At 47.8% G+C, this 19,471-nt stretch overlaps 1 protein-coding gene across 3 annotated transcripts in view; it reads left to right on the top strand.

Moving 5' to 3' along the window:
• Positions 1–85: 85 nt before the first annotated feature.
• The window catches only part of si:dkey-12j5.1 (uncharacterized), a 70,217-nt gene continuing 50,831 nt past the window's right edge, over positions 86–19,471 (top strand). For all 3 annotated transcript variants that reach the window (XM_081715234.1, XM_035526393.2, XM_081715221.1), the window contains exons 1-8: positions 86–277; positions 571–680; positions 1,275–1,421; positions 1,585–1,734; positions 5,499–5,584; positions 7,017–7,140; positions 7,753–7,866; positions 10,270–10,338. In XM_081715234.1, coding sequence (XP_081571360.1) covers positions 217–277; positions 571–680; positions 1,275–1,421; positions 1,585–1,734; positions 5,499–5,584; positions 7,017–7,140; positions 7,753–7,866; positions 10,270–10,338 — 861 coding nt within the window. In that variant the 5' untranslated portion in view covers positions 86–216. The remainder of the gene's footprint in view (positions 278–570; positions 681–1,274; positions 1,422–1,584; positions 1,735–5,498; positions 5,585–7,016; positions 7,141–7,752; positions 7,867–10,269; positions 10,339–19,471) is intronic.

Here is a 19,471-nt window from a genome sequence, read left to right as displayed (position 1 = left end):
TACATATAACAATCATGTGCACATGGCTTTTAATTTGAAATTCCGCTTGGGGCTTACTACCGGAAGCCAGCGTCACTAGCGCTCACGTTGTCGCTCTTGCGTGCGTCCCCGAAGTTCTGTAGCACGTTGTTGCGGCACGCGCAGTGTACACGCGAACAGTTGCTTTCGCGTTTTGTAAATCACAGAACATTTGATCAGTCATAACCTACAGTAGCAATGGGGGGACAAGCAAAGGCCAAAAAGAAAAGCAAACCTAAGAGAAAACAGAGTCGCGGAGGTAAGTGATACAGCAAGCTACCTAGTTGGGTAGAATAGCGGTGTGTTTATCTAGGAGAGCGCCCAGGATAACCAAGTACTGTCCACTAATGGCGCTGCTAGAATCCCCCAGACACATTATGGATTTCCTCAGGAAAGTTCGCATGTATAACACGTCAGACGCAAATCTTACTAGGTGCACACGTGAGCTAAAGCTACATCATTGTTTTGGAAAGTGGTTAATAAAAACCAAGAGTAAATGTGTTCTATGATTATAGTGTCCATTTTCGCTGGTTATTTGATGTATTGTTTCAGCTGCAGAGCACACAGTAATGTCACCGCAGGAGAGGATGAAAGCCAGGATGCAGGACCGAGCCAAAAAGAAAACTGCCGAAAAGTACACGGTGGATCAGTTACTGGAGAAGGTAACGTGTATGGGGTGCTCTCTCTGTCCCGCAGTTTTTCTTCATTTTCCTCGTCGCCCTGCTGTTGGGGCCCTTTGAACTGTAGATTCCTCTGGAGAAATCTACTCGGGGACACGCAGGCTGGAACAGTAATGTGCTCCAGGGGCAGGGGAGGCTTCCAGTACACTGGAAAACTCAACACTGTTCTACACCTCTGCAGCATCGTGTTGGCTGGGGCCTTCTTGGGCATGGACTCTAGTTTGCAGATTCCACCTCTATGCCAAATTCCCGGGTTTTCATGAGGCGGCAAACATTGCATTGACTCCTTTGCTGTATTTTTAAGCAGAAGTGATAAACTTCAGTCCAGGAGGGCTGGAATTAAGCACAATGTGGTGGTTTCCCTGTTCTAATACATCGTCTAAACCTGGTAATGATCTGATGAATAAGGTGTGTGTGAGCAGGGAAACCATCAAACTGTGCTGGACTCCAGCAGTCCTGGAGTGGATCTGGGGCTGTCTGTTTACAAGCATCTCTGCGGTTAGTAGTGATGATGAGATAATTGTCTTCTCTCAGAAGTAATGTTCTCTCTCTTGTTTGTCTGTTTGTCTATCTCAGGCCGAAGACTGTATGGACAACTTTGACTTTTCCATGGCCAGGATGTTCTGTCGGCGTGCTCTGGACATTGAACCAACCAATCTGACCATTCTGGACATGCTAGGGAACATATGTGCTGAGCTGGGAGACATAGACAAAGCCAAGGAAATATCCTTTACTTCACAAAGCTAACCAGACCGAAAACCATGGGTCAAGACCGTGGCAGAAGGTGTCGCCTTGGGGTGATTAATTGGGGTGACCATTGAGCGAAGTGCATGGTTTTGTGGGTGTTGAACAAATGAAAGAGTTTCAGTCCTTGACGACCACGCACGCTTTTCTGAAGGCGGTGGAGCTGAGCCCAGAGGCAGGTCATGGCAAGTACATGTACCTGGGGCAGATTCACACGGGCAAGGAGGCCGTGCAGTACTTCAGCAGAGGTGTGGAGGTCATGCTCAGCACCATGGACGCACAGGCCCAAGGGGTACGCTGCCAAACGTTGCTGATTCCTGTTATGATGCCCAGTGCCATGGCATTTTAAAATTGCTCTTTGTTTGCAGATGTTCACAACGAGCATTTTTGTCTGCTGTCCTTATCCAGGCTGCACAGGTCTGACGATGTTGTTTGTTGAGGGGGAATGACAATTATTACTTGTTAGTAAACAACACTTAAAAAATAAGGTTTAGCTTTGTGGTACTAAATTACTGTATCAGAGACCCTATAAATGTTTAGTCTGGCCATATTGGTAGATGTAAGAGGGTGTGTATATAGGGGTGGGCTAAATTAGGCAGCAAGTGAACAGTCAGTTTTTGAAGTGTTGGAAGCTGGAAATATGGGCAAATCTAAGAATCTCAGTCACTAATATGCGATCGCTATACATTGGAGTCAGAGCATCTCCGAAACAGCAGGTCGTGTAGGGTGTTCCCATATGCGGTAACTAGCATTTACCAAAGAAGGTCAACTGGTGACTAAGGCTCATTGGTAGACAAGGGTACTGAAGGCTAGCCTATCAGGTCCGGTCCCACATCCTGGTCAGAGTGGCCAGTCCATCACCTAAAGCGCTTACGACGGGCACGCGAACATCAGCTCTGAATCATGGAGCAATGGAAGAAAGTTACTTGGTCTGATGAATCGCATTTTACATCTTGTGAATGGATGGTTGCCTGTGTGACGCTTACTTGAGAAAGACAAGACCCCGCGATGCACTGTAGGCAGAGGAAACGCTGGTAGAGGCAGTGTTCTGAGCAATGTTCTGCTGGGAAACGTTGGGTCCTGTCGTTCACGTGGCTGTTACTTCGACACATCACCTATCTAATCACTGTTGCAGACCAAGCACATCCCTTCATGGCAACGGTACTCCCTAACGGCAGGCGCCTCTTTCAGCAGGATAACGCGCCATGCCACACTGTAGACGTTGTTCCGGAAAGGTTTGAGGAACGTGACAGAGTTCTAGGTGTTCACTTGGCCTCCAAATGCCCCAGATCTCAATCCAACTGAGCATCTGTGGGATGTGCTGGAAAAACCAATCCCATCCATTGAGGCCCCACTTTGCAACACACGGGACTTAAAGGATCAGCTGCTAACTTCTTGGGGCCAGATACCACAGATTAGATTCAAAGGTCTTGTGAAGTCCATGCCTTTTGCCTTTAGAACTGCAGCAGTTCATCGTAACATGGATTCCACTAGTGTAGCAGCAAACAAAGGAAAACCCGAGTCATTTTCTTGGAACCAGTACTATGCAACTATAGTTGTACCCTTGTGGCTTGGTGTCCTTCTGCCATATGGTACACAGCTACCAATGAAGGGCTGAGCTTGGCTAAGCCCTACTGTCCAAATGTCCATCGACAGGTATCGGAGGACATTTCTCACGTCGTTACTCCGCCTGGAGTGTTGACACCTGACGGGAAGGGCTCGTCCATTCATGCTGCTTGCGCCGAATTCTGACCCCTCCCATCAGCACAAGGCAACAGAAATCTGAATTCGACTAACCTTGCGACGTTTTCCTCTGCTCCGTGGTCCAATTTTTGCACCCTTTTTTTGCCCACTGCAGATTTGCCTTTCAGTTTCCTTTAGACAGCAATGGCAGTAGTTACCTTAGACACTTGCACTGGTTGCCTGCTGTTGCAGCCGAGCCATGCTAAATTACAAGAAGTTGAGTGTTTGGACACTTGCGTTGATGCTCCAGTATTATATTCGGCTGCAATTTGCTTGATTGTGCAGCACTTGCTTGACAGAAGGATTCTTGACATCCTCTTCTGAGTTCTTTTGTTGACGTGTTGTTTACACCCATGGGATCCTCTTTCTATGTATGCTATCTCTCGCTCACACTGTTCTCGGCCACGAGAACCAGTGTCCGTGCCTGCTTTAAAGTCAGGCAGATTGCTTCATTTTCCCTGTCTAGTGTGGGCTCACGCTGAAACTGATCCACGGGAAACTTGATCACAGGATTTTATTCTGCACTCTGGGGTCATGTCTAATTTCTACACAGGGAAGCTCCAAATGTGAAAGGGCAGGTGTCCGCATCCGTGTGTGTGTCTGTGTGTGTCTGTGTGTGTCTGTGTGTGTCTGTGTGTGTCTGTGTGTGTCTGTGTGTGTGTGTGTCTGTGTGTGTGTGTCTGTGTGTGTGTGTCTGTGTGTGTGTCTGTGTGTGTGTGTGTGTGTCTGTGTGTGTGTGTGTCTGTGTGTGTATTTCTAAATGCTTTAGCAATAGTGCTTTGTGCAATACTGGGAGAGTTTTCCTCTTTTAAATGTATTCTCTGCATTCTGTGCAAAGCCAGTGGGGAAACAGTTCAACGGCCATCATGCTCCAAGCATTATAGTTTCGGAGCCTTTTGTCATAAAGAACCATTGGTCGCATATTTGTGTGTGTGGCAGTTTAGAAATGTAACTGTCCCTCCGTGTTTGCCATGCAGAGTAAACCAGTTCAGTCATGACACAGTAATTTATACCATTTAGCTCCCCATCTACACTTAAAAAATAACCCCGGGATTGCTGGCTGAACTTGTGAGCAGTAGACTTCAGTGAGCTGTTGACAGTGCTGCCCGCGTGTCATGGGCTGCTCTGTCTTCATTTCAGGTCGTCTGTGCCAAAATAAGAGTCTCTCAGTGCTTTGATTTAGTTCGCCTTTGTTGACCGTGTGTTTGAAAGGGTGAGTCAGTCCTCGTTCACGACGCGTCGGTAGAGTCCTGTCCCAGCTCGGGCCGCAGGCGTTTGCCAAGCGAGGGGAATGCTCGTGACGCGTGTTCCGATGAGCAAAGTGCCACTGCACGGTGCGAGCTGATTACTCACTGACCTGCGGCGTTTAGCCCAGTTTGGATGGCGCGGTGGCGGGTTGGGCTGGGCCTGGCACTGCGTACGAAGCTGCATGGGTAATCCCAGCAGCCAAACCGCAAAGTTACGACACCCGGTGCAGGAGATGAAAGAAGCGCGCACCTTTACCAGTGCGCCGCATGTTAATGAGATTTTCACCAACGCTCATTTGCATAATTAATAATCACATCTTGTTTGTCATTATAAAGCGACTGTCAGTTCCAGGTCACTTGTGCATCGTGAAGAATGTTTGTTTTGAACTCCACTCGTTCTCCCTGTCTAATTCATATTGTTTTATTAAGGTCAAACTCCCCCGCCTGTCACAAAGCTGCCACAGTAATAAAGAACCTAATTAGGCCCTAATTAGGTGACCAACCTGTTTAAATAAGGATTAATAATAAGAATGCTCCCAAATTGTTGTGGTGAAGAGCTATTTAGGAAAAAAAATCTATATTTAACCATGTTAATTAAGATTATATACACACACACACACACACACACACAGTAGTGTTATGGAATTTACAACTATGGCTGCAGTTCTCCGTGTGAACACTGAGGGGTGTTGCAGCATCAGCCGAGTACTAACAAAGTGGTGGTTGTTGCAGTCCGGCAGCCCTGTGGCCACTGGCCAGGTCAGGAACTGCCTTCCTGTAGCATGCATTTCCAGACCCCATCTATCCAAGCCGAGGCTTGAGATCCTCGACCTGCGCGCGTGGTTCTGAGCCGACACCGAGCTCGGCAGGAAGGCGCGTCCCTAGCGACGGACCCGGCCACCTCTGCCGCGGGGAAGCCGTCGTAATAAACCGGGCGTCGGGTGGCACCGTGCTTTTAATCCGTTAATTCTGAACTTTAATCCCGCGGTTCAAACGAACCTTTCTGCTGGGAACGACTTGCTCTGACAGTACGGATGCGGAAATCCAGGTGTTTGTGCTCCCGCAGGCCTGCGGTGGGGGTGCCGCCATCACGGCGAAAGACGTGTCTGTGGCCTTCTGTTCCATCGCCGAGATCTTCTTCACTGACCTCTGGTATGTTTGCGTGTTTCTCAGCCTCTAAGCCATTGTTTATTTATTTATTTGTATATTTGTTTGTATGTGCCTGCTTTCCATCTTCCACCCCCTCGTTCACCTGCGCGCGCGCATACGTTTTCGGCTTCTCTTCCTGCGCACGGTTTGGCGAGAGAAAGGTTATTCCACGTCACCTTGGAGACGGCAGGCTGGAGGAAGCCTATTTTGAGAGCGTCGGACAGGGTGTAATCAGACACGGGCCAACGGGAAGAGGGAAGAAGCGTGTTCGGCCGATACGTCACCCGCAAGAAATTCACGCGCGATCGATACCGATGTCCAACCGTTCGTGCTAGTATCACTGATGTTAGCACGAGGTTTTTAAAAAATGGAATTAATTCAACTAATTCACTATCTGATTAAAGATTAACGTGTCAGTGACTTGTGCTGAAGCAAGCAGCTGGGGTACTATTGAACATAACATACCAGAAGACCACACAACTTGAGTTGCGGAACCAACCCACACGTGCAGGGCGCCATTAAAGCCAACTGTGGCGCCACACTTGCGCAAATACGGTGGTGCTGGAGCGTTGCGGTTTGCGCTGGGAGAAGAGAGTTGGTGGGAGCGAGGTGAAAGGGTTCATGTTGCGTATTTTCAGCCCTGCACAAGCAAGACAGCCAAAAAACAAAACAAAACCCCAAAACATCAAAAATCAAAGCAGTACAGGCTTGGCCTAACAAGGTCTCCCTGCCTAAAAGGGTGTCTTGTTTTGCTTCAGTTATGGCCTTGGGGAGACTGGCCCTCAAAACCAGCCAGAGCATTATAAAGCACAGGCTGGGAGTAATTGGACAGCAGCAATTATTTTTTTAGTCCTTTTGGCTCTGTGCTTTAGCACCCTGGCTTTGAAAGGGGACCACGGAGCTCAAGCACAGAATGGGGTTTTTTAATTTGAGGGCGTTCACACCCGTGTTTGGGTTAACCATGTAGTGCAGGAGCTAATGACACGGTGTCACACGGACAACCCAGAAACCGGCAAGCAACCTTAAATGTTTGTTTGCTATGAGGCATCTGTAGGGCTTGACTAGATGAAGCAGAGGTAGAGTAAGTTGTCTCCCACGCGTCACGCCACGTTCTGCCTTTCCTGGCTGCTTCATCATTGTTGGATTTTTTTATACCACATCATTGGGTTACTGGAAAGTAACTTTATTGCTTTGGTGTTATTGTTATGGTTTTTGTTATTGTTTATATTTGGTTAAGTAGCTTTTTAGAGGTGAATTATGTAGAACCATATAAACTAGAGGGGGAAAGTACAAATGGCAGAACCCACTCTACGTTTTTGTTGTAAAGTAGAGCTAGAGGGGAGATCTTTTGTAGAAGAGAGGAGAGTTGGTAGCGGGGGGGCCCAGTGCCAGGGAGGCCGAGGGATTCACTCCCACTGCGCCGTTCCCCTGGCAGCATGGAAGACGGTGCAGCAGACAAGTGCAAGGAGACCCTGGAGAAGGCGCTGCAGTACGACCAGCACAGCCCGGAGGCCCTGCAGCTCATGGCCAGCTACCTGTTCAGCCTGGACAACACCGAGGTGAGCGAGCGCCGTGCAGTTGCCACGACGGCAGCCTAGCTGGGGGTCGGGCCGGGGTCTGGTTTTTAATCAGCCTTTAATCAGCAGCGAAGCCCTGCAGCACCTCCCGGGGCCCCGGCCGTACGGCTCAGCGAGGGCGGAGGCGGCCGTAAGGGGAGGAGCTGTGGCTGGGTCACGCCGCAGCAAACATCAGCCAGTTTAATCGCCAGCACTCGTCTGGGATATTAAACCCCATAACGAGTCTGCTGCAGCCCGGGACAAGCCAGCGCACCACCATACCCGTGTGGGCCACCGGGTGGCAGGCTGGCGTAAGGCAGGCCCATCGCTTTGGCCAGCTTTGGGGCGGCTCGGTCCCCGATGCTCCTGCCGGTTGGGAAGCGGTGCCGTCGCACGGGGTTCGGGCCGCACTGGCATCCGTCTCTTCCCCTCTCCCGCTCGGCCCGCTCTTCTTTTCCCCTCCCATCCCGCTGAAGGAATGTGGAGCAGGATGGCCTTCACCGGTCGAGGTCTTGCACCTGCTCATGCCGAGAGCGTCCGGAGTGATCGATGCTCTGGCTGCGCGCGTGCGTGCGTGCGCATGGCTTTTCTCCTTCTTTCCTTTTTTCTTTTCAGGAGGGCTGTGACTACCTGAGGAGGAGTGTGTCGTCATGGCTACCGAGCCTCCAGAAGGAGGAAGTGGCCGCAGCGAGCGCCGAGGAACACGACCAGGAGGACGAGCCGGCACGGGTGTGTGTGTGTGTGTGTGTGTGTGTGTGTGTGTGTGTGTGTGTGTGTGTGGCAGAAAGATGTTGCATGTTGTGTTATCGGTGTGCGGGGGTTGGATGGAGGGACAGTAACCTCCAGTCTGGCAGTCAAAAGCGTCCAGCGGTGGGAGGCTCTCAGCTCCACTGAGCCCGGAGCAGAGTGTTCAGACCGCAGGAGATGGACACACTAAGCCTTTCATTTCTCTCTCAGACCTCACGGCTTTGCGCCGCAAGGCAGGCTCCTCGACCACGCACTCACGCACGCACACTCGCGCGCGCACCCACACACAAACACAACCTCTGACCTGGTGCTCGCGTGCAGACGGCTCCTCTTTTATGAAACTTGAAAACTGAACATTTTCCCCAAGGCTGTCTTATGTTCTTTTGAAGGAGACGCCTGAGCTTCTGTGTCCAAATGAGTTTTCCACCTCATATGTGGTGCAGGACAGAGCAAGTCAGTGCCAGACGTTACAGGATGGTGCAGGAAGGTACAGGATGGTGCAGGACAGTGCAGGAACTGCAGGACAGTACAGGACGGTGCAGAAACTGCAGGATGGCACAGGATGGTGCAGAAACTGCAGGATGGTGCAGGAACTGCAGGATGGTGCAGGACAGTATAGGAACTGCCACACGGTACGGGATGGTGCAGGATCTGCAGGATGGTACTCGCTGCGTGGAACAAGCCGTTTGTATGTCTGCGTGTGTTTGCGTCTGTGTGCAGGCAGGCGCGCAACTGTCCACACGTGTGTGCCTACGTGTGAGAGTATAAGGCTTCTCATGTTCCGTGTTACATGTGTTCCGTGTTGCGTATGATCTGTGAGAGGTGAAGGGCCAGCAGCGTCTGAAAGGCGGAGTGGTGTAATCGGGATCAGACAGGTTCACGGATGACATTATTGAAACCTGTGTGTACTGCGTGCACACACACACACACACACACACACACGGCCAAAATGACTAATGGGAAGACAAGGCTGAGGACATCGGAGCCGCCAAGCATTGAGAGGCAAAGTTGGTGCTCACTGTCCAAACGAGTCACAAGACACACGTGCTCATATACATACATGCATGGGCGCGCACACACACACACACACACACACACACACACACACACACACACACACACACACACACAGGCAGGAGAAGATGAACACATGCAGAACCCTCTTTGATGAGTCACCCGTCATCTAACATCATCAGACATTCATGTCCGACTTTCAATTTTTTTCCATTTTGTATGCCATCTTTTTAAAAACCTCTCTGGCCTTCATTAAGTGCTTAAACGTGATTCAGTGCATTTGAAGGACATCCATTTGGACACACAGACGTTCAGGATGGGACCGCACAGGTCCTCTTGTCTTCTGCCATTTTGTTTTTGTCCTTAAATGGCTTGCTTAGTTTGCCTCAAAGACGCGAACTCATTCTTTGAAAAATTAAAGGTTGAGGAAGTGGTTTGCACACTGCTGCTGTGCTGGCAACGTCTTGGAAGTTATAGATTAGTTGTCGGATGCATTCGTCTAACATTTTCTGTTTTGCTTGGCTGACACTTGCACAATGTTATATTGATAGATATTGTTCATGGCAAGGAACATCATGCTCTTAGAAAGTTAAGTGTTGTTGAGAGCAGATTTTGTCTGCAATACACACATTTGCAGCTTGCTGATGTACAGAACAGACATCTCTTTTTTTTTTTTTTTTCTGTTGGTGCAGTCCTTCACGTATATACATATTAAGGTGTAGTAATAAGAGAGATGCCATTTTTAATGGAACCTCAGATGGCAGTAGAAATTGAGCTGTCGGGTGGTGCCCTGGGTGCTTCCTCATGGGTGGAGTAGAGGATGCTCCCGCTCCTCCGCCAAGCTCCTGGATGCTTTTCCAGAAACAAGAACCTGCATGTCCTATGCTGGTATCCCACTCCCCTTCCGGAGATTCCAAAAAACAGAGATGCTTCCTTTTTTTTTTTTTCCTCTTTTAGCAATTGAAAAATCCCAAACCAAAAACAGATGCAGGTAACACTATGCTGCTCAAGTGTCCTGTTACCTCAATTCCCCTGTAACCCTGTTCCTTTTTATATACACGTGTTCACTTCTTATATCATATGCTGGTTGACTTTGTGTGTGCGCATGTGAGTGTGTATGCTGTTTCTCTGGAAGCCTTGTGTACTTCATCCAACTCTGTTTTGAATATCTAGCCATCCATCCATCCATCCATCCGTGTGTGTGTGTGTGTGTGTGTGTGTGTGTGTATATATGTATTTGTCTGTATGTATAGAATGTATTTATGTATGTATTTGCATGTATAGAAGACAAAATCTTGTGCCCTTCACTCTTGGGGCTTTCAGCAGTAATGATGTCCATTAACTGCAGTTGCGCCTTTATTCTGTTCCCAGACCAACATCCCACCATACGAGTCCAGAATCACCACGGCCAAACTGCTGATCGAAGCTGAGCAGTTTGAGGTAAGGCAACGCTACAGTTTGTCTGCGTGGTGATTGGCCGCCAGACTGATCTTGACCACACCTCAGAGCCATTTTTGGCGAGCCATCCAAAGACCCAGAGGCTAAACTTTGGGTGAATGATAGTTGGGTGAAGATTGCTCTGACAGGTTTTGAAGAGGCTGTCCGTGCAACCAGTCTCCACTGACAGTTTTAAAGGTTAAACCATTGACGTGAGCTGCTTGAGGTCCTGTAATTGCAACAGCACGCAAGTATTAATATACGGAAGAAATTCATCTAAATATTTAGTCAACTGAACTGCCGCCTTAAAGCGTGTAGCAATATAACTATATTACATGACTGATTACATTTATTAAACGTTATTAAATGAGTAACATTTTACTGTGAGCTGGCTCGCCTTAACCATGCTTCTGGACTCATCTGTGGTCATAAATGATCATTTTCTATCCACTCTGTATGATCTCTCAGAGCTAGAGGACGATACAGATTTATTGCTCAATATCGTGAAATTAGCATTTTTCATATGTGGAACAGACAGTGTCGTTTGGTGAGAGAGTTTAGAGTTCCACATTTAGAGGCAGAGCCACTTGTTCTAGAGTGCCTCGGGTGTTAACAGCGCATTTGAAAATCTCTGGGCCTTCAAAAGCTCACCCTGTCCAAGCTCCTGAACCACAAACCCACAGACTCTCCCCTCCTCTGTCCATGGTCCTGAATAGCTAACCCATAGACTGTCCCCTCTTTGGTCTGTGGTCCTGAACAGCTAACCCATAGGTTCATCCCTCCTCCGTCCAAGGTCCTGAATAGCTAACCCACAGACTAACTCTTCCATTGTCCAAGGTCCTGAATAGCTAACCCACAGACTAACTCTTCCTCTGTCCAAGGTCCTGAATAGCTAACCCACAGACTAACTCTTCCTCTGTCCAAGGTCCTGAATAGCTAACCCACAGACTAACTCTTCCTCTGTCCAAGGTCCTGAATAGCTAACCCACAGACTAACTCTTCCTCTGTCCAAGGTCCTGAATAGCTAACCCACAGACTAACTCCTCCTCTGTCCAAGGTCCTGAATAGCTAGCCAACGCACTGACCCCTGTCCAAGGTGCTGAACTCCTGATCCCCATGCTTTTCCCCTCTCCTATTCAAGGTCCTGCACCACTGATTTTCTAGGTCTCAGTTAAAGGACTAGGCAGCCACCAGCAGAGTGTTTTCCCTTTCATGTCGAGTTGACACACTACTGGCATTTGCGTTTGTTTGCTGCTGTTACGCTTCCCGTGACGCCACTCTTGAGCTCGTTAAACCTTTTTTCCTCTCATTAGAAATGGATTATTAAGACTATTATTAAGATTAAATGTATTTATTTACTTTCTCAAGGTATGGATGCAGATATTTTAGGATCCATTCAGCTATATGTTTGACTGTTTATGGGGGTGACACGTTGTTTAGCATGCTAATGTTGGCTAATAACTAGTGTAGATATAAATATTGATTTGGTCTGTGTGTAAAATATAGTGCTAGGCATTAAGTGTCATGCGGTGTGCGCATTTTATGGCTCACAGGGAGGGTTTCTCTGTGCATGTGTGTGGTGGTGTGTTAATTAAAGCAGCTTGTTTCTAATTTCGTTTTAAGTATATGTTGGGTTCACATGAATAATAATGAGCGGGAAGAGTGTTTGCTTTTATTTTCTTTTAAAGCATTTTTCTCTCTCAAAGGGAAGGTTGGCTTTGAATAATTCAGGAATGGTATTTTACTCTGCACTTGACCTTTCCTCTGTGTGTGTGTGTGTGTGTGTTTGTGTGTGTGTGTGTGTGTGTGTGTGTGTGTGAGAGAGAGAGAGAGAGAGAGAGAGAAATAAAAAGAGAAATAGTCTCTTACGAAGAAGAGTATGAAACGATAGCATTGTGTGACGATACTTTGCTCCCTCCTGCTGAGGAAGATGGATAGAAAGCGATACAGAGTAAATAAAGAGAGAAGAGAGCGAGAATGTAGTCATGAGTGAAAAGGAATTAAGTGAATGCAAGGAAGAATGGCATAGAAACCTATGACCAAGAAGAGGACCCTGCTGTTGTTGTTGTTGTTGTTGTTGTTGTTGTTGTTGTCATCGTTGTCCTTTTCATTCTTCCCTCGGTGTGTTCTCTGCATCCCCATCGAGGCGAGCGCAGAGCCCAGTGTGGTGTGTGGCATGAAAGTGTCTGCTCGTCTGCCAGGCATCTCACTGCAGGAGGGGGGTTGTTCGCAGCATGGGGGAGGTATTAATATTAATGCCAGCCTCCCGACCGCCCGGCGAAGCTGCGCCACCGGTCACGGGGTCGTCCCGGCGACAGCAGAAGCTCAGACAGAAGCCGCCCTGCCCCCACCGCCAGGCCTTTTGATTGGTCGTTTGGCGGAAGGTGAGCTCTTGAGAGATGGAGGTGCAGAGATTACAGCAGAAGGAGCTCGGAGGAAAATGACGACGCGCCTAAAAACTTTTGTGCCTAAAAACTTTTGTGTGAAAGGTGGCATATGATTGGGGCTTAATGCTGCAGGTCCTCTTCAGTTTCAGAAGTTGTTAGCGGTTGAACAATTAAGGGTTAGGAGGGAGTTTGGGTTTGTAGTGTTTCGCTTCGTCACACAGGCTGAACTGTTTGGCCATGAACGTCTGTAGCAGTGGATGTGCGCCTGACGCATGGGAGCCTGCCTCAGTTCTGCCCGGGTAGGCAGGTGTGGTGAGGGATGCACATGTCTCTGGAAGCCTCGAGAGCTCTTAGCAGGATTTGGGTTTATAGAGTGTGCGTGTGCACGTGTGAGCGTGCATGTGTGTGTGTGTGTGTGTGTGTGTGTGTGTGTGTGTGTGTCTACATGAACTCGAGTAGAAATGATGGCCTTAAGGGCCGTGTGTGTGTGTGTGTGTGTGTGTGTTCAGTATAATGTCTAGCTTGAGCAAACTCAATATTATGCAGTCCCCAGAGAGGTGGTGTGTGCATGCATGTGTGCATGTAAAACCGTCAGGTTGTTGCAATTCAGAATTAGTTGTGAGGACTCGAGACTGTGTGTGTGTGTGTGTGTGTGTGTGTGTGTGTCCAGAATGTGTCCTGGGAGCGAACTCAATATTAGCAGCGCCTTTTCCCTCTCTGCTCCAGCGGGGTCGAAACCACACTGTGTCAGCTGCAGATTGATGTCTTCCTCAGGGAGAAGGGGGTGAAGACTAAAGTCTAAAGCAGCTCACACCACCTCTTAAAGTATAATAAACTGTTCATTTGTAACGACAGTGGGGAGACCTAATCATCTCTAAAGAGGGAGGTTTTCAATTAAAAAAAAAGATTCCCCAACACGGGTCCAGGTCGTCCACTCCCAGCAAACACACGCACGCAACCTCAGCATCTTTCAAGTGGCAAGCTCATTTCCTTTTGCGGGTGTTTTATGTTTGCCATTTTACCTGGCCGACTGGTAACAAGCAACGGTCCCCTAACATTGCATCTAAAGAGATCTTAATGGCTACGCTCCATATCCCCCTGTGGAAATGAGGTGAACTTAAACTGATATGAGAGTAATGTTTCAGTAAACTGCGCCGGTAATGGGCTGTATTGCCAGTTGTGCATTTTTACTGGACACTCGGTGCAGGACTGACGTGTCTTTCAAAGTAAGGCCACGTCGTTCCATTCCATGCAGCAGGGACTGGGTGATCTGACCTTTTTAATATTTTTATTTTTATTTTTTGCATATACTGCATAGGTTTTCAGGGTGTTTGCCACATTGCTCAAGCCTGGCCGTCACCGTGGACTACTGTAGCAGCTAACGTGACACTCTTTTGTGCCAGAGATCAAGAGTGACTATAAAGCCTATATTTGGTATACTTGCTTTGGCAATTGTTAACATTTGTTGACGAGATGCTACAAAACATCCAAGAAGCAGCACAATACATGTAGGTTTAAAAAAACAACAACTGCTGAACTAGAGTGATGGATTTTAATGGCCATTATGCTTCAGTGACATTGATAAGAGCAGTGTTATCTAAATTATTAGCTTGCTGATAAAATAGCATGGAAAGATTGCTTTAAAATTATAAGATTAAAGCAGCTATTGAAGCACTTATCGCAGCCGGCTTCCTGTTGGAACAAAATACGAAATATTTTGTATTTAGTCAGATGTCGTCGCATTACTTACCATTGTGATCGGTAATCAGTGAAATGCTGTGTGCTTATGTGTTGTTAACTGAGCTTATGTTGTCAACTTTGATGGGAAAACATCAATTATGAATTACTAAATTATCGTGAACATCTTCAGCTTTTTCATCCTTCACACACTGCGTTCCAAGTGCATCCTGGGAGCCTGGCCCACTCTGCCGTAATCCGGCGCCGATGAGAGCGTATGCGCTCTGCTAGCCCAGCCCCGAGGTGACTGCTCATTTAAGACGCTACCGCTGAAGCGTGGCTGGCTTTCGGCCTGGGCGTCTACTGTCATGTTTTTCCACTCCTCCGTTCAGGACCGCGCGGGGCCCGGCCCCCTGAGAGCTTGAGTACGTCATCCGTGGGCTTAAACGCGGTCCAGTGCGGTGGTAATTCATGCCTTCAGAACCTTCAGAATGGTTTTGTTTTCTGCCAGAACTGGGAATCTAGCCGTATAGTCATGCCTTTGTGTAGGTCGGTTGTTCTGCACCTGTTTTGAAGGCCATGGCGTTATTCATATCATTTCATGCTGCCATAGTGTATCCAGTGGACACAGAACAAGGAGGTTTTGTAAACCTGTGTCAGTAAGGTCAATGGGAACTGTCTTTTTGCTCCGTTTCTGTCCCCACTCATTGGAGTCTCTGTGCGAGTGTACTATGAGGGTCAGGCTCTCAGTTCAACAACCCTGCTTTAAATAACAGCCTCGGCCTGTGTTTAAGCTCTGGATATCCTTGATGGCACAGGGGCTGGTAGAGTACGTGGGTCCAGCATGTGCGATATGGAGGTATTGGGACAGTATTGGGTGCAGCTTTTTGGGGAGCTGTTTTATTTTAACGTGGGAACGTGAACCTGTGCTTTTGGTGGGTTCCTTAAGCTGGTTGCTCATCACAGAGACGAATGTTTCGAATGTCTGTTTGATTTTTGGTACCGATTCTTTTGCTTGGGGGGAAGGGGGAGAGAGAAGGAGTGTCCTGGGTGTGAGTGAGCGCCCTGAGAGATGGGAACCGGACTGTCAGTACCCTCTGTCAGGCTTTTGACCCACTGCTGTATATCTGTGGAATAATGCAGTATGGTAGTTGAGGTGTGTCCAGTCAGGGGTTGAGCTTCACGAATCGCTTGCAGATATGTAAGGTGAGACATTCAGACCCTCATCCCACCTCCCCAGCTCAGACTTTCTCTCTCTCTCTCTCTCTCTCTCTCTCTCTCTCTCTCCCTCTCCTCCTCTTTCTCTCTCTCCCTCTCTCTGTCTCTCCCTCTCTCTCTCCTCTCTCTCTCTCTCTCTCTCTCTCTCACTCATGATACTGGGCTATTTTCTTTCCCACTCTCTGCATATACTGGCTCTCTATTCCAGTAACTCATCTTCTCTGGACAACACCAGCTAAAGATATAATGTAATGTAATATGCATAAAATATGGTGCTGTGTGCAGCCTAAATTATTTAGTCAGTTAATATAGCAATGAATTTAAGACATATTAGAAAAAGCGTTCTGGTAAAACACGACACACAGCATTTGAATTTTCTCTCCTCTCACGCTCTCGCTTCCTCCCCCCTTCGCAAACTCTACCCATTCTGTGTGACTTGCGGTCGCGAACGCGGATCTGCGCAGCCGGCTGCCCACGGCTGGCCTCCCCGAGCCACTGCTGCAGGATCTCAGCGGGGGCGACAGGCCGTCTCAGAGCAGCAGAACAGTAATTAGGAGAACTTTGTGCCAATTAAGAGAATAAAGTGATTGCCCTGCCCTTCCACTGCATGTTGTAGTGCACGAGGCAAACCTCTCCTCGATTTGGCTTTGAAGTTGGTGGGAGACCAGAGGGGCGCACACATAAAGACGTGCGTTCTTACACACACACTGACATACACTCACGCATGCTCACTCTGCTGCAGTTCCTTGTTTAGACGCTAGCGGACGACTGTACTTTTATGCCAATGGACGGAGTAATCTCGGAATTTTAAATGTTACAACCCAGAGAGAGGAAGTGGAGAGTGTGTCAGCCTCTCTGGTCTCCCACCAGCTTCAAAGCCAAATCAAAGGGCAGTTTGCCTTGTCCAGTATAATATGCAGTGGGCGGTGTATGTGTGACATGATTCAACAGATACTGACCGCTTCTTTCAGTAATTGACACAGAAAGTGATGACATCAGGCAAGATTTCTTCTTTTCTTTTCGTCAGTTGCTGTCAAATGCTTTCAAACGGCCTCTGGCATAAAGCAAACAGAAGTTGCCTTAAGCATGCAGACACGCTCGAAAGAGGCCAAGCGGGGATAATCTGTCCACAAATTTAATTTTGTCTGCACGCCACACAGTGGGGTGTGTGCGTGGGTGTGTGTGTGTGTGTGCTGTGATTAACATGTTTGCCTCCCTTCCTGACTTTACTGAGGGTTTCAGCCGTTGGATTTTGACCCAAGCCAAGTGCATAACAGAAAAAAACATGAATTCTTGCAAGATTGTGCATATGCTACAGTCCCCCATTTAGTTCATGGCATTTCATGAATACACTGTGTCTGCATCCGCCTAACTGCAGTATCGTTAGGGCATTATTATGCTACATGACAGTGGCACGCGCGTCCTCGCAACTCTGAAGACAGCTGAATGTGCATGAATCTTATATTTTAGCCGTGTTTACGTCCGAACTGCACGTGCTCGTTATCCTATGCCAGCTTCTCATTTTCAGCACTACAGTGCACTCTTTTTAAACTCTTTTATCTCTTTATCTTTTTATCTTATATCTTAAAAAGATTTTTTTTAAACAATTGAATTCTAATTTATCTCAACCTTTTGAGCATTTTTTTTAGTTCCTAGTTCATTGAGGTAATTTGTAATTAGTTGTATTAAAATCACTTTAAATAGATCAAACTTTTTCATTTTTGTCATTTAAACCCATTGTTCTGCTGCGCTATATAACCACTTTCTCTTTTGCAAAAGCATTCCTGAGCTGATAGATCTTGGGAAGTAATGAGCTCGTTATTTAATTCTCTTATATGAAACGCTGTGAATTGCCACTGTGTGTGAAGAGCGCTTTATAAATATTCTTGCGTTGCTTTGCTTTGCTGCAGAAGTCAAGTGTCTTTAACAGTAACGCAGATGCACAGTGAACGCCCCCCCCCCGGCTGTCGCTTTATAGTAAACAGCTCATGAATAATGCAAGGCTCTGGCATAATTACAGGATGCTTATGAGTCATAAATTCTCATTTGAATATTCCGTCTCGCTGAGGCCTCGTTAATATAACGAGGCAGCCACGGTCGTTAATTATTGGTTGTCTTCCTTGTCTGCACTAGTGTTTAAGGAAGAAAGCTCATTTGGTATGGGTGGGTGTTGGAATCAAAGATGAAACGGTAGACTGGAGGAAACCTCTCTCTGTGTGTGTGTGTGTGTGTGTGTGTGTGTGTGTGTGTGTGTGTGTGTGGCAGCAGGCACGGGTCCGAGGTACCTCTGAGATTATGGTCCGCTTTGGGACACGACGGGCTAATAAGGCTGGTTATGAATCATGTGTTCATCTGGATGTGCGTGACCGTGTGCAGACGTGTTTTTGAAGGCCTGTTTGTTTTGTGCTCACTAATACTGCATACTCCATCCAAGCCATCCTAAGTAAGGTCCAGACTTCAGATGGTCCAGTCTTAGTCACGTGAACTAGGTCATTAGGGTGGGTGACCTTTTTCCACACGCTCGGCAGACCTGACCGTTAGCTCTTTTGTACTTTCTTGCTTTGAGGTGACCTGGAAGACCTGCTCCCTCCCACCCGGTCCTGCTCCCTTGTCTCGTTCCGTTTCCCTGCCTCATCCTGACGCGCTCCCTCGTACCGTCCCGCATCCCTGCGCTTTCCCGGCCTGGGTGTCTGTTTCGACTCCGCAGTACTGCCGAGGAGAGAAGATGTACGTGTGAGAAACGGAGATGACGGTGCCATCGCCTCTGCGATGCCAGCTCAGCCTGTCCGTACCCTTCTGTTGGCCGGACGGAGTATATAGTCCCCCATGGCGTGAGGACGCTGGGTTGAAGGCCGTGTGAAACGCAGGTGCCCTATTGCAACCTTTCCACCTGTTTATCCACCTGTCCGCAAATTTCTTTCGGCTTTTGTCCGAGCTGTTTTTGACAAACAAAGTGCCAGGATGTAACCTTGGTTTACATAATGATACTGACCTACATGGTGTCCTTGGCCTGCTTTATAAGGTCTCATGACCCTCCTGCTGCAGTAATCCCCGTGCCTGTAACTATCTGTAACTGTCAGAGATCCGAGCGCATGGGTGGTGCACGCCTGTCATATCCAAACATCACTCACACACATCACGCACAATCACTCAGGTCAGCGCAGAAGTGATGTGATTGAAATTGTTTCAGTATTTATCTGTCGCGTGATCAAAAGTGTCAAACGTTAGCATTTTCCCCTTATATATCTTCACCTATTATAGTGATTACAAACATACCGCACAGGGTCTTTTTTTAAACTTGCTGTAAAGCATCCTTGGGTTTGGCGCTATATATAATAGGATGATGATGATTATTATTATTATTAATATGCAGCAGTTGATAGCGATGTGCTGCATGTAAACGTGACAGCAGTCTCCCTGACACCGCACAAATAAAGAAGTGGTGTGAACACCCTGAAACTCAGTGGAGGCTTGCACCGCTCATCTTCACTCGTGCTGCTCGCCGCCTTTATAGGAGGCCGATCTCACCGCTGATCTTCACTCGTGCTGCTCGCCGACTCTAGATGAAACTTCCCCTTTTCCCTCCCTTGCAATGTCAAAGCTGCCCAGCATTAATTAAAGTTCCCATAATCATGTTCAAGCCCTTTTAATCCTGTTAATTAAAGTCCTGAAAAGGTGATGTTTCACAAAGAGGCAGCTGGTGTAGTACTCGGTGTCCAAATCCCAAGCACTCTGCAACGGTGGTGTCCTCGTATCCTGCCCCCCTGCCCTGGGCTAGTACATGAAGATTTTACTAGATGACTGGGCCTGTTGCAGCTTGGCTGGTGCAGAAGGGGTTTTTTACCATTAATCCT

This window comes from Electrophorus electricus, chromosome 1 (genome assembly GCF_041902795.1).
Source record: "Electrophorus electricus isolate QZ-2024a chromosome 1, ASM4190279v1, whole genome shotgun sequence".
Lineage (NCBI taxonomy): Eukaryota > Metazoa > Chordata > Actinopteri > Gymnotiformes > Gymnotidae > Electrophorus > Electrophorus electricus.
Note: the sequence above shows the minus strand (reverse complement) of the source record. Positions and strands in the feature narration are given on the sequence as shown.